The sequence below is a fragment of the Hyla sarda genome, chromosome 1 (genome assembly GCF_029499605.1).
Source record: "Hyla sarda isolate aHylSar1 chromosome 1, aHylSar1.hap1, whole genome shotgun sequence".
Classification (NCBI taxonomy): domain Eukaryota; kingdom Metazoa; phylum Chordata; class Amphibia; order Anura; family Hylidae; genus Hyla; species Hyla sarda.
The window spans coordinates 603689152-603714192 of NC_079189.1; the positions used below are offsets into that span (position 1 = coordinate 603689152).

Here is a 25041-nt window from a genome sequence, read left to right on the forward strand (position 1 = left end):
CGAGTAAGCACATACCTCATATGTCTATGTTAATTGTTCAGCGGGCGCAGTAGAGGGCTCAGAAGGGAAGGAGCGACAAATGGTTTTTGGGGGGCATGTCACCTTTAGGAAGCCCCTATGGTGCCAGGACAGAAAAAAAAAAACCACATGGCATACCATTTTGGAAACTAGACCCCTCAGGGAACGTAACAAGGGGTAAAGTGAACCTTAATACCCCACAGGTGATTCACGACTTTTGCATATGTAAAAAATAAAAATAAATGTTTTACCTAAAATGCTTGGTTTCCCAAAAATGTTACATTTTTAAAAAGGATAATAGCAGAAAATACCCCCCAAAATTTGAAGCCCAATTTCTCCCGATTCAGAAAACACCCCATATGGGGGTGAAAAGTGCTCTGCTGGCGCACTACAGGTCTCAGAAGAGAAGGAGTCACATTTGGCTTTTTGAAAGCAAATTTTGCTCTGGGGGCATGCCGCATTTAGGAAGCCCCTATGGTGCCAGAACCGCAAAAAAAAACACATGGCATACCATTTTGGAAACCAGACCCCTCGGGGAACGTAAAAAGGGGTAAAGTGAACCTTAATACCCTACAGGTGTTTCACGACTTTTGCATCTGTTAAAAAAAAAAAATAATTTACCTAAAATGCTTGGTTTCCCAAAATTTTTACATTTTTAAAAAGGGTAATAGCAGAAAATACCCCCCAAAATTTGAAGCCCAATTTCTCCCGCTTCAGAAAACACCCCATATGGGGGTGAGAAGTGCTCTGCTGGCGCACTACAGGTCTCAGAAGAGAAGGAGTCACATTTGGCTTTTTGAAAGCAAATTTTGCTCTGGGGGCATGCCGCATTTAGGAAGCCCCTATGGTGCCAGAACCGCAAAAAAAAAACACATGGCATACCATTTTGGAAACCAGACCCCTCGGGGAACGTAAAAAGGGGTAAAGTGAACCTTAATACCCTACAGGTGTTTCACGACTTTTGCATATGTTAAAAAAAAATTTTTTTTTTACCTAAAATGCTTGGTTTCCCAAAATTTTTACATTTTTTAAAAAGGGTAATAGCAGAAAATACCCCCCAAAATTTGAAGCCCAATTTCTCCCGATTCAGAAAACACCCCATATGGGGGAGAGAAGTGCTCTGCTGGCGCACTACAGGTCTCAGAAGAGAAGGAGTCACATTTGGCTTTTTGAAAGCAAATTTTGCTCTGGGGGCATGCCGCATTTAGGAAGCCCCTATGGTGCCAGGACAGCAAAAAAAAAAACACATGGCATACCATTTTGGAAACTAGACCCCTCGGGGAACGTAACAAGGGGTAATGTGAACCTTAATACCCCACAGGTGATTCACAACTTTTGCATATGTAAAAAAAAATAAAAATTTTTTACCTAAAATGTTGGTTTCCCCAAAATTTTAGATTTTTAAAAAGGGTAATAGCAGAAAATACCCCCCCATAATTTGTAACACAATTTCTCCCGAGTACGGCGATACCCCATATGTGACCCTAAACTGTTGCCTTGAAATACGACAGGGCTCCAAAGTGAGAGCGCCATGCGCATTTGAGGCCTGAATTAGGGATTGCATAGGGGTGGACATAGGGGTATTCTACGCCAGTGATTCCCAAATAGGGTGCCTCCAGCTGTTGTAAAAGTCCCAGCATGCCTGGACAGTCAGTGGCTATCTTGTAATACTTGGAGTAGTTGTTTTGCAACAGCTGGAGGCTCCGTTTTGGAAACAGTGGCGTACCAGACGTTTTTCATTTTTATTGGGGAGGGGAGGGGGGCTGTGTAGGGGTATGTGTATATGTAGTGTTTTTTACTTTTTATTTTATTTTTTGTGTTAGTGTAGTGTAGTGTTTTTAGGGTACAGTCGCACGGGCGGGGGGTTCACAGTAGTTTCTCGCTGGCAGTTTGAGCAGCGGCAGAAAATTTGCCTCAGCTCAAACTTGCAGCCGGATACTTACTGTAATCCTCCGCCCATGTGAGTGTACCCTGTACATTCACATTGGGGGGGGGGGGGGGGGAACATCCAGCTGTTGCAAAACTACAACTCCCAGCATGTACGGTCTATCAGTGCATGTTGGGAGTTGTAGTTTTGCAACAGCTGGAGGCTCCGTTTTGGAAACGGTGGCGTATCAGACGTTTTTCATTTTTATTGTAGGGGTATGTGTATATGTAGTGTTTTTTTACTTTTTATTTTATTGTGTGGTAGTGTAGTGTTTTTAGGGTACAGTCGCACTGGCGGGGGTTCACAGTAGTTTCTCGCTGGCAGCTTGAGCTGCAGCAGAAAATTTGCTGCAGCTCAAACTTGCAGCCGGATACTTACTGTAATCCTCCGCCCATGTGAGTGTACCCTGTACATTCACATTGGGGGGGACATCCAGCTGTTGCAAAACTACAACTCCCAGCATGTACGGTCTATCAGTGCATGCTGGGAGTTGTAGTTTTGCAACAGCTGGAGACACACAGGTTGTGAAACACCGAGTTTGGCAACAAACTCAGTCTTTTGCAACCAGTGTGCCTTCAGCTGTTGCAAAAGCTACAATCCCCAGCATGTACGGACAGCGGAAGGGCATGCTGGGTGTTGTAGTTATGCAACAGCGGGAGGCATACTACTTTGGCTGGGGATGCTGGGGATTGTAGTTATGCAACAGCTGGAGACACACTGGTTTGCTACTTAACTCAGTGTGCCTTCAGCTGTTGCAAAACTACAACTCTCAGCAGTCACCGACAGCCAACGGGCATGCTGGGAGTTGTAGTTATGCAACCACCAGATGCACCACTACAACTCCCAGCATGCACTTAAGCTGTTTGTGCAAGCTGGGAGTTGTAGTTACACAACAGCTGAAGGTACATTTTTCCATAGAAAGAATGTGCCTCCAGCTGTTGCAAAACCATAAGTCCCAGCATGCCCATAAGTGCATGCTGGGAGTTGTGGTGGTCTGCCTCCTCCTGTTGCATAACTACAGCTCCCAGCATGCCCTTTTTGCATGCTGGGAGCTGTTGCTAAGCAACAGCAGGAGGCTGTCACTCACCTCCTGCTGCTGCTTGATCGCCGCACAGGTCAGTCCCGCCGCCGGCGCCGTCGTGGCTCCTGGGGCCCCGATCCCAACATTAACGCCGGGGATCGGGGTCCCCAGCACCCGGGGTGCACGTCCCGCACCCGCTCACGTCCTCCGGAAGAGGGGCGGAGCGGGTGCGGGAGTGACACCCGCAGCAGGCGCCCTGATTCGTCGGCCGGTAATCCGGCCGACGAATCAGGGCGATCGTGAGGTGGCACCAGTGCCACCTCACCCCTGCTGGCTATGGCTGTTCGGGGCCGTCTCTGACGGCCCCGATCAGCCAGTAATTCCGGGTCACCGGGTCACTGGAGACCCGATTGACCCGGAATCGCCGCAGATCGCTGGACTGAATTGTCCAGCGATCTGCGGCCATCGCCGACATGGGGGGGCATAATGACCCCCCTGGGCGATATGCCGCGATGCCTGCTGAACGATTTCAGCAGGCATCGGGCACCGGCTCCCCTCCGGCTAGCGGCAGGGGGCCGGGAAAGGACAGGACGTACTCCTACGTCCTCGGTCCTTAAGGACTCGGAAACGGGGGCGTAGGAGTACGTCCATTGTCCTTAAGGGGTTAAATACCATCTAGAAAAATACACAGAATATACAGTGACCCCCCAACCTACGATGGCCCCGACATATGATGAAATCGACATACGATGGCCTCTCAGAGGCCATTGCATGTCGATGTCAGCATCGACATACGATGCTTTTTTATGTCGGGGCCATCGCATTAAGTGCTATCCGGCAGCGCCAAATGCTTAAGCTGCTGCCGGATAGCAGCTTAATGTTCCCTGTGTGGTGCGGTAAGTATTACTTACCCCTCCTCGATGCTCCGGGTCCAGCGCTGGTCTTCTGGTGTCTTCTCGGCCCTCAACGATGACGTCAATACGCTGCTGCGCACGCCATCCAATAGGAATGGCGTACGCAGCGGCGTAATGACGTCACTACGCAGGCCCAGTAAGGCCTTGCGGAAGACAGAAGAGGACCGAAGAAGACAGTAGAGGACCGAAGAAGACAGCGGAGGACCGGAGAAGACCAGGAGAGCCCAGCGGAGGCCCGGGATCACCATCGGGAGCGGCGGGGACACCATCTCGAGCGGCGGGGACAGGTGAGTACAGCTTCCTATACTTTACATTGCACGAATACCTCAACATACGATGGATTCGACAAACGATGGCTCGTTTGGAACGAATTACCATCGTATGTTGAGGGACCACTGTAGTGCCTATCTGAGGGAATACATTTTGGAGGTACTTGCTTTAGTTTTAGGCTCCAACTATTTCGTGTTTAATGGTTTGTTCTTTTTTCAAATCACTGGCTGTCCCATGGGGGCTAAGTTCTCCCCGTCCCAGGCAAATTTGTATATGGCATATTGGGAGGAGAGTCGTCTATTTTCATCATGTAATCCCTACCACGATAATATCATATGGTATGGTAGGTATATAGACGACCTCCTCCTAATATGCCAGGGACTGGGAGAACTTAAAGATGATTTCTTTTTGTACTGTAATGACAATGCCATGAATCTAGTTTTCACCGGTCATATTGACAAATGCGAGACCAACTTTTTGGACGTTACACTAATAGGTAACAACAGTACGAAATGTTCCAAAAATTGACAGCAGGAAATAGTATATTACATGCCCGTAGTGGTCACCCCAAACATACTACCAAAAATGTTCCTATTGGTGAGTACATACGGGCCAAGAGAGCCTCATCCAATGATGATTTTTACAAACAAGCTAGTGATGGCATTACAAACAGATTGAAACACAGAGGTTATAGTAATGCCATCCTAAAGACAGCCAAATCAATTGCAGACTCCAAACCTAGAGAACATTACTTGCAGACTCACCTGAAAACACCTCAGTCTGAACCTGTATATCTTCCCACATTCACCACTCCTTACAGCCGTAACTTTGAGCAGATCAGGAATATAATTAAACATATTCCTGTGCTATTACAAGATGAAGATATGGCCAGTTTACGGTCTGGAGGGGTGAGATGTGTGGCTAAAAAGGCTAAGTCACTGGGAATTATTTTATCTCCCAGCGACTTTCCCAGAAACAAGACCAAGAATACGTGGCTCCATACTACTGGTAGCCACAAATGTGGGAGATCCCGATGTAATATCTGCAACCACGTGTTACCATCTCAACAGATCAAATCTATGGTAACAGGCACCAGCTACACAATCAAAAATGTCATCAACTGTGATAGTGAATATGTAGTTTACTGTGCAACATGTAAAGCTTGCAGGTTGCAGTACATAGGGTGTACGAGCAGAAAATTAAAGAGACGTATGTACGAGCATTTTTCTATTCACCCTGGCTTTTCGTCACGTTCCATTTCTGGTTTAACTAAACATCTAGTAGACAAACATGGGGGTGCAAACCAGACCATACATATTCAGGGTATAGAGAAAGTCCCCGCTCCTAAACGGGGAGGTGATTGGTTGTATGCATTACGTACCAGAGAGGCTTTTTGGATATTGAGAATGGAGACCAGGGCTCCCTTGGGTCTTAATTATAGAAGCGACCTCATGTATTTCTACTGAAAAACACTTCTGGGTTTCTCTCTGATACTTGTTGCTCTTCTTATTTTAATTTTAATTTAATTTAAGTTTTATTTAATCTAGTTTTTTGTTTGTAGTATCATTATCATCTTCAGATTCCAATTGATGTTTGGTTACATAGTTAGTATGGTTGAAAAAAGACATACGTCCATCAAGTCCAACCAGGGAATTGAAGGGAAGGGTGTAAGGGGAAGGGATGTAGTTTTATATTTCTTCATAAGCATTAATGTTATTTTGTTCCAGGAATGTATCTAACCCTGTTTTAAAGCTGGTAATTGTTCCTGCTGTGACCAGTTCCTGAGGTAGACCGTTCCATAAATTTACAGTCCTCACGGTAAAGAAGGCGTGTCGCCCCTTTAGACTAAACCTTTTCTTCTCCAGACGGAGGGAGTGCCCCCTCGTCCTTTGGGGGGGTTTAACCTGGAACAGTTTTTCTCCATATTTTTTGTATGGGCCAATCATATACTTATATACGTTTATCATATCCCCCCTTAAACGTCTCTTCTCAAGACTAAACAATTGTAACTCCTTTAACCCCTTAAGGACTCAGCCCATTTTGGCCTTAAGGACTCAGACAATTTAATTTTTACGTTTTCATTTTTTTCTCCTCGCCTTCTAAAAATCATAACTCTTTTATATTTTCATCCACAGACTAGTATGAGGGCTTGTTTTTTGCGCGACCAGTTGTCCTTTGTAATGACATCACTCATTATATCATAAAATGTATGGCGCAACCAAAAAACACTATTTTTGTGGGGAAATTAAAACGAAAAACGCAATTTTGCTAATTTTGGAAGGTTTTGTTTTCACGCCGTACAATTTATGGTAAAAATGACATGTGTTCTTTATTCTGAGGGTCAATACGATTAAAATGATACCCATTATTACTTACTTTTATATTATTGTTGCGCTTAAAAAAAATCACAAACTTTTTAACCAAATTAGTACGTTTATAATGCCTTTATTTTGATGACCTCTAACTTTTTTATTTTTCCGTATAAGTGGCGGTATGGGGGCTCATTTTTTGCGCCATGATCTTTACTTTTTTTTGATACCACATTTGCATATAAAAAACTTTTAATACATTTTTAATAATTTTTTTTTAATAAAATGTATTAAAAAAGTAGGAATTTTGGACTTTTTTAATTTTTTTTCGTTCACGCCGTTCACAGTACGGGATCATTAACATTTTATTTTAATAGTTCGGACATTTACGCACGCGGCGATACCAAATATGTCTATAAAAAATGTTTTTTACGCTTTTTGGGGGTAAAATAGGAAAAAACGGACGTTTTACTTTTTTATTGGGGGAGGGGATTTTTCACTATTTTTTTACTTTTACTTTTAAATTTTTTTACATTTTTTTTACACTTGAATAGTCCCCATAGGGGACTATTCATAGCAATACCATGATTGCTAATACTGATCTGTTCTATGTATAGGACATAGAACAGATCAGTATTATCGGCGATCTTCTGCTCTGGTCTGCTCGATCACAGACCAGAGCAGGAGACGCCAGGAGCCGCACGGAGGAAGGAGAGGGGACCTCCGTGCGGCGTTATGAATGATCGGATCCCCGCAGCAGCGCTGCGGGCGATCCGATCGTTCATTTAAATCGCGAACTGCCGCAGATGCCGGGATCTGTATTGATCCCGGCACCTGAGGGGTTAATGGCGGACGCCCGCGAGATCGCGGGCGTCGGCCATTGCCCGCAGGTCCCTGGCTGCGATCAGCAGCCGGGATCAGCCGCACATGACACGGGCATCGCTCCGATGCCCGCGGTTATGCTTAGGATGTAAATGTACGTCCTGGTGCGTTAAGTACCAGCTCACCAGGACGTACATTTACGTCCTGCGTCCTTAAGGGGTTAATCGCTCCTCATAGCTAAGATGTTCCATGCCCCATATTAGTTTAGTCGCGCGTCTCTGCACCCTTTCCAGCTCCACAGTGTCCCTTTTATGGACAGGTGCCCAAAACTGAACAGCATATTCCAGGTGAGGCCGTACCAATGCTTTATAAAGGGGGAGTATTATGTCCCTGTCCCTCGAGTCCATGCCTCTTTTTATACATGACAATATCCTGCCGGCTTTGGAAGCAGCAGCCTGACATTGCATGCTATTCTGTAGTCTGTGATCTACAAGTACACCCAGATCCTTCTCTACCAGTGACTCTGCCAGTTTAATCCCCCCTAAGACATACGATGCATGCAGGTTATTAGTACCCAGATGCATAACTTTACATTTATCCACATTGAACCTCATTTGCCAAGTGGATGCCCAGACACTTAGTCTATCCAAGTCATCTTGTAACTTATGCACATCCTTGGTGTCATCTGCAAAGATAGAAACAGAGCTGTTAATACCATCCTCTATATCATTGATAAATAAATTAAACAACAGCGGGCCCAGTACTGAACCTTGGGGTACACCACTAATAACCGGGGACCAATCAGAGTACGAATCATTGACCACCACTCTCTGGGTACGATCCATGAGCCAGTGTTCAATCCAGTTACAAACTAAAGTTTCCAAACCCAAAGACCTTAACTTACCTGTCAGACGTCTATGAGGGACAGTATCAAACGCTTTGGCAAAATCCAGAAACACTATATCCACAGCCATTCCTCTATATACACAGCCCCCCTCTATATACACAGCCCCCCTCTATATACACAGCCATTCCTCTGTCAAGGCTTCTACTCGCCTCTTCATAAAAGCAAATTAGATTGGTTTGACAACTTCTATCCTTAGTAAACCCATGCTGGCTATCACTTATAATACAATTATCCCCTATGTATTCCTGTATGTATTCCCTTATAAGTCCTTCAAACAACTTACCCACAATGCACGTTAGACTTACCGGTCTATAGTTTCCTGGGGAAGACCTAGAGCCCTTCTTGAAGATTGGTACCACATTAGCCTTGCGCCAGTCCCTTGGCACAATACCAGACACCAGTGAATCTTTAAATATCATGAACAGGGGTACAGATATTACTGAACTTACCTCTCTAAGAACTCTTGGGTGTAGTTCATCCGGCCCTGGAGATTTGCTTACATTTATATTACTTAACTTACCTTGTACCATCTCTACATTAAGCCAGTTCAGTACATTACATGATGTGTTACCAGCACTGACCTGACCAATGTCAGCTCCTTCTTCTTCCATAGTATATACAGAACTAAAGAACCCATTCATTCATTCATTTTTTTTTATAACAACTGCAACCGTTTTCTACATAATATCATTTTTATCTCTTATACCCTCTACCATAGACTACATCTGTCTGGGTTACCAGTTTTTTCATTCCTTATATTTTGACTTTGATTTTGTGTTTTTGGCCTTTAAGGTTTTACTACATCTGGCTATGTATTTTGTAACTTCTATTTAAATCTACATGAAATGGTATATTCAATTAATTTTCTTGCTATTAATATGTGCATTGAATCTATGGTCAATATTTACATCTGGCAAGGTTTGTTCATCCTATCGCATTATGTTAGTTTTTCTATGTGGACCATATTCACATGCTGCGACTATGGTATGCGTTTTTTTTAGGTTGTAAGTTAGTTTAACACCCATTCGGTATGATTGTTGTTCCACCCAGATATGTGGTGTAACTAGAGATGACAACCGATTTGCACCTTCAGGCATATATAATATTTACCATTATTATCCTTCATTTTATTAATGCCTGACAACCACTCCATGTATACGCAACTAGCATACCTAAGATTGTTATAGCATTTATGCATTTGTGAACCATATTCACACGTTGCGATTTGCTTCTGGACCTATGGAGTGGTGTCCTTCATAAGAACATTGTGGTGAGCTGATCCGCATTTTTCCTTGTACCTACTGTAGTAGGTATTGATTTATTTATTTATTTTTGTTTTATCTGGGCTGGCCGGTTAGGAAGGTTTAAGTTGTTATTTTGAGACGGATAGTTTGTTTTTATGTTCAGTTTTGTTAATTTTGTTACAGTGAAATGAACTTGTTTTGTAAAGTTTTGTACTTTTATAATAAAAAAGAGTGTCAGTAGAGAGCACTGTGGTCAGACTTGATAAAATTACTAAACTTTCTCTGGAGCATACAGCAGCTGATAAGTACTGGAAGGATTAAGATTTTTTAATAGAAGTAATTTACAAATATGTTTAACTTTCTGGAGCCAGTTGATATGAAAAAAAATTGTCTACCACCTGAGTACCCCTTTAATGCATATGGCTTGAGGATTTGAGTTTTCTGGAGTTTATCTTTTAAATCTGCACCGTAACCTCCGACACCGTAGCCTCCGCCTTATGACTAATAATCTGAGTCGGTTTCATCTCCAGCACCGGCCTCTCCTGGAGGTCGCCAGTTCTGTCTTCTCGATGAGGAACAGGTGTAACATCCCAACCATATACAGCCAAAAGATAGTATATAAACTACAGGGGGACTATAGGGGACTCTCCAGCCTGGCTCAATGGTTTCTTCTCATTCATTTCAACCAAAGAACTCACAACAAGAACAGGTTCGGAAAAATTATATAAAATCCAGGATGAGTGGTGACATTTCCCCCTAGCTATTTATACACAAAAATGATCTGAGACAATAACGTAACAATTATAGAATAAAAAAAAAGAGAGAGGTCCAAACACAAGTATTAGGTGTTAAAGCAAATTTTATTGTGATGTATCTATACATATATTGGCCCAGATTTACTAATGTAAACCCGACATGTTTTCTCAGGTTGTGCGCCAGATTCTGGCGCACTGCGCCAGGAACTCTGTCTGTACCAGAATTGGTAAAAACCCAACCATTCTACATTTTATTGAGAAAACCCGAAAATGGGCGTGACCATTGAAAAAGGGGGCATGGTCGTAAATAAAGAGAAAGGAAAAAAGGGGCTAGTCCACTTTTTTTTTTTAAATCACAACATATTTACCAAGGTTTTCACAGAATATGTGGTGGATTTGAGCTGAGGAAAACCCTACAGAGCAGGTGTAAGGACAGGATGTGAGGACGGGATATGAGGTTGGGCTATAAGGTCAGTATAAAAGAAAATGATACGAGATCAGGATGTGAGGACGGGATACGAGGTTGGGATATAAGGTCAGGATAAAAGAACATGATACGAGATCAGGATGTGAGGATGGGATACGAGGTTGGGATATAAGGTCAGGATAAAAGAACATGATACGAGATCGGGATGTGAGGACGGGATACAAGGTTGGGATATAAGGTCAGGATAAAAGAACATGATACGAGATCAGGATGTGAGGATGGGATACGAGGTTGGGATATAAGGTCAGGATAAAAGAACATGATACGAGATCAGGATGAGAGGACGGGATATGAGGTCAGGATAAAAGAACACGATACGAGATCAGGATGTGAGGATGTAATACAAGGTTGGGATGAAAGTCAGGATAAAAGAACATGATACAAGTTCAGGATGTGAGGACGGGATATAAGGTCAGGATAAAAGAACATGATACGAGATCGGCATGAGAGGATGGGATATGAGGTTGGGATATAAGGTCAGGATAAAAGAACATGATACAAGTTCAGGATGTGAGGACGGGATATAAGGTCAGGATAAAAGAACATGATACGAGATCGGCATGAGAGGATGGGATATGAGGTCAGGATAAAAGAACATGATACGAGATCGGCATGAGAGGATGGGATATGAGGTTGGGATATAAGGTCAGGATAAAAGAACATGATACGAGATCAGGATGTGAGGATGGGATACGAGGTTGGGATATAAGGTCAGGATAAAAGAACATGATACGAGATCAGGATGAGAGGACGGGATATGAGGTTGGGATATAAGGTCAGGATTAAAGAATCTGATGTGAGATCAGGATGTGACGATGTAATACGAGGTTGGGATATAAGGTCAGGATAAAAGAACATGATACAAGATCAGGATGTGAGGAAGGGATACGAGGTTGGGATATAAGGTCAGGATAAAAGAATATGATATGAGATCAGGATGTGAGGACGGGATATGAGGTTGGGATATAAGGTTAGGATAAAAGAACATGATACGAGATCAGGATGAGAGGACGGGATATGAGGTTGGGATATAAGGTCAGGATAAAAGAACATAATACGAGATCAGGATGTGAGGACAGAATATGAGGTTGGGATATAAGGTCAGGATAAAAGAACATAATACGAGATCAGGATGTGAGGACAGAATATGAGGTTGGGATATAAGGTCAGGATAAAAGAACATGATATGAGATCAGGATGTGAGGACGGGATATGAGGTTGGGATATAAGGTCAGGATAAAAGAACATAATACGAGATCAGGATGTGAGGATGTAATACGAGGTTGGGATATAAGGTCAGGATAAAAGAACATGATACGAGATTAGAATGAGAGGACGGGATATGAGGTGGGGATATAAGCTCAGGATAAAAGAACATGATACAAGATCAGGATGTGAGGACGGGATATGAGGTTGGGATATAAGGTCAGTATAAAAGAACATGATACGAGATCAGGATGAGAGGACGGGATATGAGGTTGGGATATAAGGTCAGGATAAAAGAACATGATACGAGATCAGGATGTGAGGACGGGATACGAGGTTGGGATATGAGGATGAGAGCATTATTGTTGCTTTTCCTCTCCCACAGGGTTTAGGTAGGAAGACTAAAGGATGGGATATGAGGATGGATTGTGAAGGGGGAATATAAGGTTGGGATAAGAGGATGGGATCGTCATTGTTGCTTTTCGTCTCCCACAAGGTTTAGGTAGGAAGACCGGGCAATGGCGAGTATTTTGCTAGTAGTTGATATAGATTTTCTGTCTGTATTTAATTCGTATTTCAGATAACAAACAGACACTGACCAAGATATATCAATCTATCTGGTTTTCACCATAGCAGCCAATCACAGCTCATGGGCAAAAATTTAAAAGCTGATGTGTGATTGGTCGCTGTTGGCAACACCTGACTATTTTGGTGTCAGGTCAGGCAGATGGATAAATCTACCTCATTGTTTTTACTAACTACAGATATTTTCAATCAGAATTTCAAGTTCTAAATTGCTTTCACTTTCTCTTTTAAGACCCGTGACTTAACTTTCACTGTAAAACTTTCATTTTGTTTCCTTCTACTATTTGTCAATAAAACAAGTTTAAAAATAGAGCTGAGTGAGTCCTCTGATGTGCAATAAGAGCGGACTCTTGGCTAAAACACATTTCACACATTGTACAAGAAAATGGCTTCTCCACCGTGTGAGTTTTCTGATGGTCCACAAGACGCGCTTTCCTTGAGAAACACTTCCCACATTGAGCACATGAAAAGGACTTCTGCCCTGTGTGAGTCTTTTGGTGTTCAGCTAAAGTTGATTTCTGAGTAAAACATTTTCCACATTCAGAACATGAAAATGGTTTCTCCCCTGTGTGAGTTCTTCGGTGTTCTACAAGATGTGATTTCACAGAAAAACATTTCCCACATTCTGAACATGAAAATGGCTTTACTCCTGTGTGAGTCCTTTGATGTTCCACAAGGTGTGATTTTGTAATAAAACATTTCCCACATTCTGCACATGAATACGGCTTCTCCCCTGTGTGAATTCTCCTATGTTCAACAAGATTTGTTTGCCAGGTAAAACATTTTCCACATTCCGGGCATGAAAATGGCTTCTCTCCTGTGTGAACTCTTTGATGTTCAACAAGTTTTGATTTCCATGGAAAACATTTGCCACATTCTGGACATGAAAATGGCTTCTCGCCTGTGTGTACTCTTTGATGCGTAACAAGCTGTGATTTCCGAGAAAAACACTTTCCACATTCTGGGCACGAAAATGGCTTCTCATCTGTATGGGTTTTCTGATGTATTATAAGATCTGATTTCCGAGTAAAACATTTCCCACATTCTTGGCATAAAAAAGGCTTCTCCCCTGTGTGAATTCTCTGATGGGTAACAAGTTCAAATTTTCGAGAAAAGCACTTAGCACATTCTTGGCATGAAAATGGCTTCTCTCCCGTGTGGGTTCTTTGGTGGTCAACAAGATATGATTTTGAAATAAAACATTTCCCACATTCTTGGCATGAAAACGGCTTCTCCCCTGTGTGAGTTCTCTGATGTTCAACAAGATTTGTTTTCCAAGCAAAACTTTTCCCACAATCTTGGCAGGAAAAGGACTTCTCTCTAGTGTGTGTTTTGTGATGTTTAATAAGTTGCGATTTCTGAAAAAAACATTTACCACATTCTGAACACGAAAACTGCTTCTCTCCTGCTTTTTGATGCTTAACGTCTCTTCGTTGACTTTGCTTAACAGTCTGTGATGGATAAGAAGACAGGACGGGTATAACAGGATGAGATGACAGATCTTGTCTGTGAAGGGCTGAGGGTGTATCTGGGATAATGGAATGTTCTTCATATGTATCTTGTGTGATATCATCATCTGCTTTAAAATATGAAGACATCAGATGTCCCTCTGATAAAGATAAATAGATTTTATTTATTTAATACTGTATATCAAAATTATTCACAGATTTATACTTTTTTCTACAACACCCCTACATGAAACTTTATACTTTTACTACCAAAATTATGCAAGAATTTAGCATCATGGATCAGCTACGGCAGTAGTCTCAAACTGTGACCCTCCAGATGTTGCTAAACTTCAACTCCCAGCATGCCCGGACAGCCGTTGGCTGTCCGGACATGCTGGGAACTGAAGTTTTGCAACATCTGGAGGGCCACAGTTTGAGACCACTGGGTTACAGGGTATAAAGTATGCTGGACTTAACCTGTGGACAAGGGACACATTATCAAACCAAATGGTAGAGATGGGAAGATAGTGTGAATGTATTTATTATTGTATTAATTCTTTTTTATTACTCTTTTCTTTAGTGATATGTATTGCCTAAAAGAATCTATCATGTATGCATACCAATGTGTATAGCGCCACCTTGTGGTCATACATTATATCACTGTTTATCTCCTTTGGCTCCTTCAGCTAACTTATGCCAGTCCTCACTTAGTCTCGTAATTGCCAGAATACATGTTCTTCTCTTCCTTAACCCCTAGAGGACACAGCGATTTTTTTATTTCAGCATTTTTGATTTTTCCTCCTCATTTTTTAATAGTCATAAGTATTAACTCCTTAAAGGACAAGGCGTACCTGTACGCCCTCATCCACCTCTCCTTCTATGACGAAGGGTCAGGAGCTGACCCGCATCATAATTGGGTGGTCCCATGGCTAATACTGGACATCACTGTTCCCGGCAATAACCCCTTAGATGTCGCAATCAAAACTAAAATTTAAAAAAAAAAACAGTCCCGGAAACTCTGGTAAAATCGCGGTGTCCTGATCAGCTTAGAGGACGGCCCTTACCTGCCTCCTTGCTGTCTGATCGTTGCTCTGAAGCTCCAGTCCGCTATGCAAGGCTGGAGCTGCAGAGCACTGATAACACTGATCAATGCTATGCAATGGGATAGCATTGAACAGTGTATGCAATCAGAAGTTTACATGTAATAGTCCCCCTATGGGGAAAAAAAAAAAAAAAGCAGTTAATAAATCTGAATTAACCCCTTCCCTAATAAAAGTCTGAATCACTCCCCCCCCCCTTTTCCCATTTAAAATAAAAAAAAATACGTAAACAACAAAAAACAAACATATGTGGTATCGCCACATGCGTAAATGTCCGAACTATAAAAATATAATGTTGATTAAACCACACGGTCAATGGCGTTTACATAAACAAATACCAAAGTCCAAAATTGTGTTTTTTGGTCACTTTGCATACCCTAAAAAAATTTTTTTTTTTAAATGTATAAAAACCGATCAAAAAGTCCCATCAAAACATAAAACGTTACTGATAAAAACTACAGATCATGGCGCCCCACAAATATTTTTTTTTCTGGTTGCGCCGTAAATTTTGTGGTGAAATTATTGATGTCAATACAAAGTACAATTGGTGGCGCAAAAAACCAAGCCCTCATATAGGTGGAAAATTAAAAGGGTTAGAACTCACCTATGCAGTTACCTGTAGGAATGTCCTTCATATACAACTTGTCATCGATCATATCGGTCTCTTCTTTTACTATTATGTTTATACCATTAATATAGTTTCCATCTGTCTCTGGAGCATTAATATTGTTCAGATCATCGCCCTGATTCATAAGATGTGAAAGAAATGAAAGGAGGAGTTATCTGAGCCATACAGCTGTAAGTCGTCTATAAGATGGACATGATCTCAGACACATGATGGCATCTGGTATAAAGCATATAATACTGTAGGATAAAACAAGACTGAACACAAGAGCTTCACAGCCCTTCTACAGATCATAGGGAATATCTCCATCTACCTGATCCTGATCCTGTGGAAGAAGAGGACGGGGACACCTCTCTGCTGCTGTTCTCTTACTGGATCTGACTGTAGGGAACACATACAGAGACTGAATTCATTCTTTACATACAAATAATGAGAGGACGTGTGTATATAGTCATGTCTATTACCTGGTGATGTGAGGGGCTGCTGATCCTCCATCATCACCTGATCCTTGTACTGATCCTTGTGTCCTTCTACATACTCCCACTCCTCCATGGAGAAATAGACCGCCACGTCCTGACACCTTATAGGAACCTGACACATAATGATACAGTCATCACCCCGACCCCTCCAGTGGTGTTACTGTATAATGTCCCAGCATTCCCAGCAGTGTCACCTCTCCAGTCATCACCAGACCCCTCCATTACTGTATAATGTCCCAGCATTCCCAGCAGTGTCACCTCTCCAGTCATCACCAGACCCCTCCATTACTGTATAATGTCCCAGCATTCCCAGCAGTGTCACCTCTCCAGTCATCACCAGACCCCTCCATTACTGTATAATGTCCCAGCATTCCCAGCAGTGTCACCTCTCCAGTCATCACCAGACTCCTCCATTACTGTATAATGTCCCAGCATTCCCAGCAGTGTCACCTCTCCAGTCATCACCAGACCCCCTCCATTACTGTATAATGTCCCAGCAGTGTCACCTCTCCAGTCATCACCAGACCCCTCCATTACTGTATAATGTCCCAGCAGTGTCACCTCTCCAGTCATCACCAGACCCCTCCATTACTGTATAATGTCCCAGCAGGGTCACCTCTCCAGTCATCACCAGACCCCTCCATTACTGTATAATGTCCCAGCATTCCCAGTAATGTCACCTCTCCAGTCATCACCAGACCCCTCCATTACTGTATAATGTCTCAGCATTCCCAGCAGTGTCACCTCTCCAGTCATCACCAGACCCCTCCATTACTGTATAATGTCCCAGCATTCCCAGCAGTGTCACCTCTCCAGTCATCACCAGACCCCTCCATTACTGTATAATGTCCCAGCAGTGTCACCTCTCCAGTCATCACCAGACCCCTCCATTACTGTATAATGTCCCAGCATTCCCAGCAGTGTCACCTCTCCAGTCATCACCAGACCCCTCCATTACTGTATAATGTTCCAGCAGTGTCACCTCTCCAGTCATCACCAGACCCCCTCCATTACTGTATAATGTCCCAGCAGTGTCACCTCTCCAGTCATCACCAGACCCCTCCATTACTGTATAATGTCCCAGCATTCCCAGCAGTGTCACCTCTCCAGTCATCACCAGACCCCTCCATTACTGTATAATGTCCCAGCAGTGTCACCTCTCCAGTCATCACCAGACCCCTCCATTACTGTATAATGTCCCAGCATTCCCAGCAGTGTCACCTCTCCAGTCATCACCAGACCCCTCCATTACTGTATAATGTCCCAGCATTCCCAGCAGTGTCACCTCTCCAGTCATCACCAGACCCCTCCATTACTGTATAATGTCCCAGCATTCCCAGCAGTGTCACCTCTCCAGTCATCACCAGACCCCTCCATTACTGTATAATGTCCCAGCATTCCCAGCAGTGTCACCTCTCCAGTCATCACCAGACCCCTCCATTACTGTATAATGTCCCAGCAGGGTCACCTCTCCAGTCATCACCAGACCCCTCCATTACTGTATAATGTCCCAGCAGTGTCACCTCTCCAGTCATCACCAGACCCCTCCATTACTGTATAATGTCCCAGCAGTGTCACCTCTCCAGTCATCACCAGACCCCTCCATTACTGTATAATGTCCCAGCATTCCCAGCAGTGTCACCTCTCCAGTCATCACCAGACCCCTCCATTACTGTATAATGTCCCAGCATTCCCAGCAGTGTCACCTCTCCAGTCATCACCAGACCCATCCATTACTGTATAATGTGCCAGCATTCCCAGCAGTGTCACCTCTCCAGTCATCACCAGACCCCTCCATTACTGTATAATATCCCAGCAGTGTCACCTCTCCAGTCATCACCAGACCCCTCCATTACTGTATAATGTCCCAGCATTCCCAGCAGTGTCACCTCTCCAGTCATCACCAGACCCCTCCATTACTGTATAATGTCCCAGCAGTGTCACCTCTCCAGTCATCACCAGACCCCTCCATTACTGTATAATGTCCCAGCAGTGTCACCTCTCCAGTCATCACCAGACCCCTCCATTACTGTATAATGTCCCAGCATTCCCAGTAATGTCACCTCTCCAGTCATCACCAGACCCCTCCATTACTGTATAATGTCTCAGCATTCCCAGCAGTGTCACCTCTCCAGTCATCACCAGACCCCTCCATTACTGTATAATGTCCCAGCATTCCCAGCAGTGTCACCTCTCCAGTCATCACCAGACCCCTCCATTACTGTATAATGTCCCAGCAGTGTCACCTCTCCAGTCATCACCAGACCCCTCCATTACTGTATAATGTCCCAGCATTCCCAGCAGTGTCACCTCTCCAGTCATCACCAGACCCCTCCATTACTGTATAATGTCCCAGCAGTGTCACCTCTCCAGTCATCACTAGACCCCTCCATTACTGTATAATGTTCCAGCAGTGTCACCTCTCCAGTCATCACCAGACCCCTCCATTACTGTATAATGTCCCAGCAGTGTCACCTCTCCAGTCATCACCAGACCCCTCCATTACTGTATAATGTCCCAGCATTCCCAGCAGGGTCACCTCTCCAGACATCACCAGACCCCTCCATTACTGTATAATGTCCCAGCATTCCCAGCAGGGTCACCTCTCCAGTCATCACCAGACCCCTCCATTACTGTATAATGTCCCAGCAGTGTCACCTCTCCAGTCATCACCAGACCCCTCCATTACTGTATAATGTCCCAGCATTCCCAGCAGTGTCACCTCTCCAGTCATCACCAGACCCCTCCATTACTGTATAATGTCCCAGCATTCCCAGCAGTGTCACCTCTCCAGTCATCACCAGACCCCTCCATTACTGTATAATGTCCCAGCATTCCCAGCAGTGTCACCTCTCCAGTCATCACCAGACCCCTCCATTACTGTATAATGTCCCAGCAGTGTCACCTCTCCAGTCATCACCAGACCCCTCCATTACTGTATAATGTCCCAGCATTCCCAGCAGTGTCACCTCTCCAGTCATCACCAGACCCCTCCATTACTGTATAATGTCCCAGCAGGGTCACCTCTCCAGTCATCACCAGACCCCTCCATTACTGTATAATGTCCCAGCAGTGTCACCTCTCCAGTCATCACCAGACCCCTCCATTACTGTATAATGTGCCAGCATTCCCAGCAGTGTCACCTCTCCAGTCATCACCAGACCCCTCCATTACTGTATAATATCCCAGCAGTGTCACCTCTCCAGTCATCACCAGACCCCTCCATTACTGTATAATGTCCCAGCATTCCCAGCAGTGTCACCTCTCCAGTCATCACCAGACCCCTCCATTACTGTATAATGTCCCAGCATTCCCAGCAGTGTCACCTCTCCAGTCATCACCAGACCCCTCCATTACTGTATAATGTCCCAGCAGTGTCACCTCTCCAGTCATCACCAGACCCCTCCATTACTGTATAATGTCCCAGCATTCCCAGCAGTGTCACCTCTCCAGTCATCACCAGACCCCTCCATTACTGTATAATGTCCCAGCATTCCCAGCAGTGTCACCTCTCCAGTCATCACCAGACCCATCCATTACTGTATAATGTCCCAGCATTCCCAGCAGTGTCACCTCTCCAGTCATCACCAGACCCCTCCATTACTGTATAATATCCCAGCAGTGTCACCTCTCCAGTCATCACCAGACCCCTCCATTACTGTATAATGTCCCAGCATTCCCAGCAGTGTCACCTCTCCAGTCATCACCAGACCCCTCCATTACTGTATAATGTCCCAGCATTCCCAGCAGTGTCACCTCTCCAGTCATCACCAGACCCCTCCATTACTGTATAATGTCCCAGCATTCCCAGCAGTGTCACCTCTCCAGTCATCACCAGACCCCTCCATTACTGTATAATGTCCCAGCAGTGTCACCTCTCCAGTCATCACCAGACCCCTCCATTACTGTATAATGTCCCAGCATTCCCAGCAGTGTCACCTCTCCAGTCATCACCAGACCCCTCCATTACTGTATAATGTCCCAGCAGTGTCACCTCTCCAGTCATCACCAGACCCCTCCATTACTGTATAATGTCCCAGCATTCCCAGCAGTGTCACCTCTCCAGTCATCACCAGACCCCTCCATTACTGTATAATGTCCCAGCAGTGTCACCTCTCCAGTCATCACCAGACCCCTCCATTACTGTATAATATCCCAGCATTCCCAGCAGTGTCACCTCTCCAGTCATCACCAGACCCCTCCATTACTGTATAATGTCCCAGCATTCCCAGCAGTGTCACCTCTCCAGTCATCACCAGACCCCTCCATTACTGTATAATGTCCCAGCATTCCCAGCAGTGTCACCTCTCCAGTCATCACCAGACCCCTCCATTACTGTATAATGTCCCAGCAGGGTCACCTCTCCAGTCAGCAGCTCCATCATCTTGTTGATGAGTTCTAGGATCTTCTGTTCCTCCATTTCCTCATGTATCGGGAAGTGAGGTGGGGGCCCTGGGATTGGGCTCAGGGTTCTTCCCCGTCCTTCACACACAGGGGCCCGACAGCGCCCACTAGAGGACTTCTTCACTACTGTGTAATCCTGTGTATGGAGAGACACATTAATATCACTACATACATTCCCAGAATCCCTCACCTCTCCAGTCATATCCATCTATTACATAGATAAGAATGAGGTCATGTGACATCACTCCCAGAATCCCTCACCTCTCCAGTCATATTCATCTGCTATTACATAGATAAGGATGAGGTCATGTGACATCACTCCCAGAATCCCTCACCTCTCCAGTCATATCCATCTGTTATTACATAGATAAGAATGAGGTCATGTGACATCACTCCCAGAATCCCTCACCTCTCCAGTCATATCCATCTGTTATTACATAGATAAAAATGAGGTCATGTGACATCACTCCCAGAATCCCTCACCTCTCCAGTCATATCCATCTGTTATTACATAGATAAGAATGAGGTCATGTGACATCACTCCCAGAATCCCTCACCTCTCCAGTCATATCCATCTGTTATTACATAGATAAGAATGAGGTCATGTGACATCACTCCCAGAATCCCTCACCTCTCCAGTCATATCCATCTGTTATTACATAGATAATAATGAGGTCATGTGACATCACTCCCAGAATCCCTCACCTTTCCAGTCATATCCATCTGTAATTACATAGATAAGAATGAGGTCATGTGACATCACTCCCAGAATCCCTCACCTCTCCAGTAAGCCGGAAGAGTATCTGTAGGGTGAGGTTTATTATCCTGTCAGCCATCTTGTTCCTGTCTCTCTCCATGGTTGATCAGGAAACTTCTCTTATATAGAAGATATCAGCAGAGGATCCTGGGTTGGAGAAACCTGAAGGGAAGAAGAGGATCCAGTGTAAAATCCCATATAAACCTATAAACTTAGGACTCAGAACAGAGAAGAGATAAGATGGCGGACACCACATGGTCAGTATCTCCATAAAGTCTAGGAAGGTGTTTTGTGAGGATATAACGAACGGTCAGAGTGGTTATATCCTGACCCCAGAACAGACGGAGACATTTATCATATTACACCCAGGAGACTGGAGCTAGTTTTACATTAAAATCAGAAAACCCCATGAAGACTCCGAACCACCCGGTCCTGAAGGGGTTAATGGTGCTGTCCCCCTCCCCCACCCCTCCTTATGACCACACACATACCTCCATCGCAGACCGTACAGAGCCGTGTACTTACCCTGTGCTTACACCACCTGCCATGATGTCACAGTCATGTGATCAGTCACATGGAGAAAGAGGAGGAGGAGTCACATGATCAGGGGATGCTGCTCTAGGAGTATGGCTGCAGACCAAAGCTCCACTCTAGACAGGAAACATGTGACCTCCACTTAATTTTTTTTTTTTTTTTTTAAATAAATAAACTTTATTGTAAGTGTGTAGCTGCAGTCTGCAGACAGACACTTTTGAATATTTCATACCAGCTGTTTCCCAGCTGTGCAGCCTCAGTCCTCTCTCCACACACCCCCTGCAGCCTCAGTCCTCTACCCACACACCCCCGGCAGCCTAAGTCCTCTCCCCACACACCCCCGGCAGCCTAAGTCCTCTCCCCACACACCCCCGGCAGCCTAAGTCCTCTCCCCACACACCCCCGGCAGCCTAAGTCCTCTCCCCACACACCCCTGGCAGCCTCAGTCCTCTCCCCACACACCCCTGGCAGCCTCAGTCCTCTCCCCGGCAGCCTCAGTCCTCTCCCTGCACACCCCTGGCAGCCTCAGTCCTCTCCCCACACACCCCTGGCAGCCTCAGTCCTCTCCCCGCACACCCCTGGCAGCCTAAGTCCTCTCCCCACACACCCCTGGCAGCCTAAGTCCTCTCCCCACACACCCCTGGCAGCCTAAGTCCTCTCCCCACACACCCCCTGCAGCCTAAGTCCTCTCCCCACACACCCCCTGCAGCCTCAGTCCTCTCCCCACACACCCCCGGCAGCCTAAGTCCTCTCCCCACACACCCCCTGCAACCTCAGTCCTCTCCCCGCACACCCCCTGCAGCCTCACTCCTCTCCCCACACACCCCCTGCAGCCTCAGTCCTCTCCCCACACACCCCCTGCAGCCTCAGTCCTCTCCCCACACACCCCCGGCAGCCTCACTCCTCTCCCCACACACCCCCTGCAGCCTCAGTCCTCTCCCCACACACCCCCGGCAGCCTAAGTCCTCTCCCCACACACCCCCTGCAACCTCAGTCCTCTCCCCACACACCCCTGGCAGCCTCAGTCCTCTCCCCACACACCCCTGGCAGCCTCAGTCCTCTCCCCACACACCCCTGGCAGCCTCAGTCCTCTCCCCACACACCCCCTGCAACCTCAGTCCTCTCCCCACACACCCCTGGCAGCCTCAGTCCTCTCCCCACACACCCCTGGCAGCCTCAGTCCTCTCCCCACACACCCCCTGCAGCCTCAGTCCTCTCCCCACACACCCCCTGCAGCCTCAGTCCTCTCCCCGCACACCCCTGGCAGCCTCAGTCCTCTCGCCGCACACCCCGGCAGCCTAAGTCCTCTACCCGCACACCCCCTGCAGCCTCAGTCCTCTCCCCGGCAGCCTCAGTCCTCTCCCCACACACCCCCGGCAGCCTCAGTCCTCTCCCCACACACCCCCGGCAGCCTAAGTCCTCTCCCCACACACCCCCGTTAGCCTCAGTCCTCTCCCCACACACCCCTGGCAGCCTCAGTCCTCTCCCCACACACCCCTGGCAGCCTCAGTCCTCTCCCCACACACCCACGGCAGCCTCAGTCCTCTCCCCACACACCCCCTGCAGCCTCAGTCCTCTCCCCACACACCCCTTGCAGCCTCAGTCCTCTCCCCGCACACCCCTGGCAGCCTCAGTCCTCTCGCCGCACACCCCGGCAGCCTAAGTCCTCTACCCGCACACCCCCTGCAGCCTCAGTCCTCTCCCCACACACCCCCGGCAGCCTCAGTCCTCTCCCCGGCAGCCTCAGTCCTTTCCCCGCACACCCCTGGCAGCCTCAGTCCTCTCCCCACACACCCCCGGCAGCCTCAGTCCTCTCCCCTCACACCCCTGGCAGCCTCAGTCCTCTCCCCACACACCCCTGGCAGCCTCAGTCCTCTCCCCACACACCCCCTGCAGCCTCAGTCCTCTCCCCACACACCCCCTGCAGCCTCAGTCCTCTCCCCGCACACCCCTGGCAGCCTCAGTCCTCTCGCCGCACACCCCGGCAGCCTAAGTCCTCTACCCGCACACCCCCTGCAGCCTCAGTCCTCTCCCCGGCAGCCTCAGTCCTCTCCCCACACACCCCCGGCAGCCTCAGTCCTCTCCCCACACACCCCCGGCAGCCTAAGTCCTCTCCCCACACACCCCCGGCAGCCTCAGTCCTCTCCCCACACACCCCTGGCAGCCTCAGTCCTCTCCCCACACACCCCTGGCAGCCTCAGTCCTCTCCCCACACACCCCCGGCAGCCTCAGTCCTCTCCCCACACACCCCCTGCAGCCTCAGTCCTCTCCCCACACACCCCCTGCAGCCTCAGTCCTCTCCCCGCACACCCCTGGCAGCCTCAGTCCTCTCGCCGCACACCCCGGCAGCCTAAGTCCTCTACCCGCACACCCCCTGCAGCCTCAGTCCTCTCCCCGGCAGCCTCAGTCCTTTCCCCGCACACCCCTGGCAGCCTCAGTCCTCTTCCCACACACCCCTGGCAGCCTCAGTCCTCTCCCCGGCAGCCTCAGTCCTTTCCCCGCACACCCCTGGCAGCCTCAGTCCTCTCCCCACACACCCCTGGCAGCCTCAGTCCTCTCCCCACACACCCCTGGCAGCCTCAGTCCTCTCCCTGCACACCCCTGGCAGCCTCAGTCCTCTCGCCGCACACCCCGGCAGCCTAAGTCCTCTCCCCACACACCCCCTGCAGCCTCAGTCCTCTCCCCGCACACCCCTGGCAGCCTCAGTCCTCTACCCACACACCCCCTGCAGCCTCAGTCCTCTCCCCACACACTCCCTGTAACCTCAGTCCTCTCGCCGCACACCCCCTGCATCCTCAGTCCTCTCCTCACACACCCCCTGCAGCCTCAGTCCTCTCCCCACACACACCCTGCAACCTCAGTCCTCTCCCTGCACACCCCCTGCATCCTCAGTCCTCTCCCTGCACACCCCCCGCAGCCTCAGTCCTCTCCCCGCCCACCCCTTGCAGTCTCAGTCTTCTCCCCGCCCACCCATTGCAGTCTCAGTCCTCTCCCGCGCCCACCCCCTGCAGCCTCAGTCCTCTCCCCGCCCACCCCCTGCAGCCTCAGTCCTCTCCCCGCACACCCCCGGCAGCCTAAGTCCTCTCCCCACACACCCCTGGCAGCCTCAGTCCTCTCCCCGCACACCTCCGGCAGCCTAAGTCCTCTCCCCACACACCCCTGGCAGCCTCAGTCCTCTCCCCACACACCCCTGGCAGCCTCAGTCCTCTCCCCACACACCCCCTGCAGC

At 47.0% G+C, this 25041-nt stretch overlaps 2 protein-coding genes across 4 annotated transcripts in view; one reads left to right on the top strand and one right to left on the bottom strand.

The window, feature by feature from the left end:
* The window catches only part of LOC130296495 (zinc finger protein 605-like), a 505889-nt gene that overhangs the window by 16639 nt on the left and 464209 nt on the right, over positions 1-25041 (top strand). The window lies entirely within an intron of this gene.
* Positions 10280-25041, bottom strand: part of LOC130296767 (zinc finger protein OZF-like) — a 41375-nt gene continuing 26613 nt past the window's right edge. The window contains exons 1-5 of one of the 3 annotated variants that reach the window (XM_056548700.1): positions 20478-20573; positions 16103-16229; positions 15957-16019; positions 15618-15755; positions 10280-14074 (exon numbers count right to left, since the gene is read on the bottom strand). In XM_056548700.1, coding sequence (XP_056404675.1) covers positions 12753-14074; positions 15618-15755; positions 15957-16019; positions 16103-16229; positions 20478-20537 — 1710 coding nt within the window. In that variant the 5' untranslated portion in view covers positions 20538-20573 and the 3' untranslated portion in view covers positions 10280-12752. Of the gene's footprint in view, positions 14075-15617; positions 15757-15951; positions 16020-16102; positions 16230-20477; positions 20574-25041 lie in introns of those variants that run through there. The other 2 variants (XM_056548690.1, XM_056548685.1) reach the window with 2 other exon arrangements.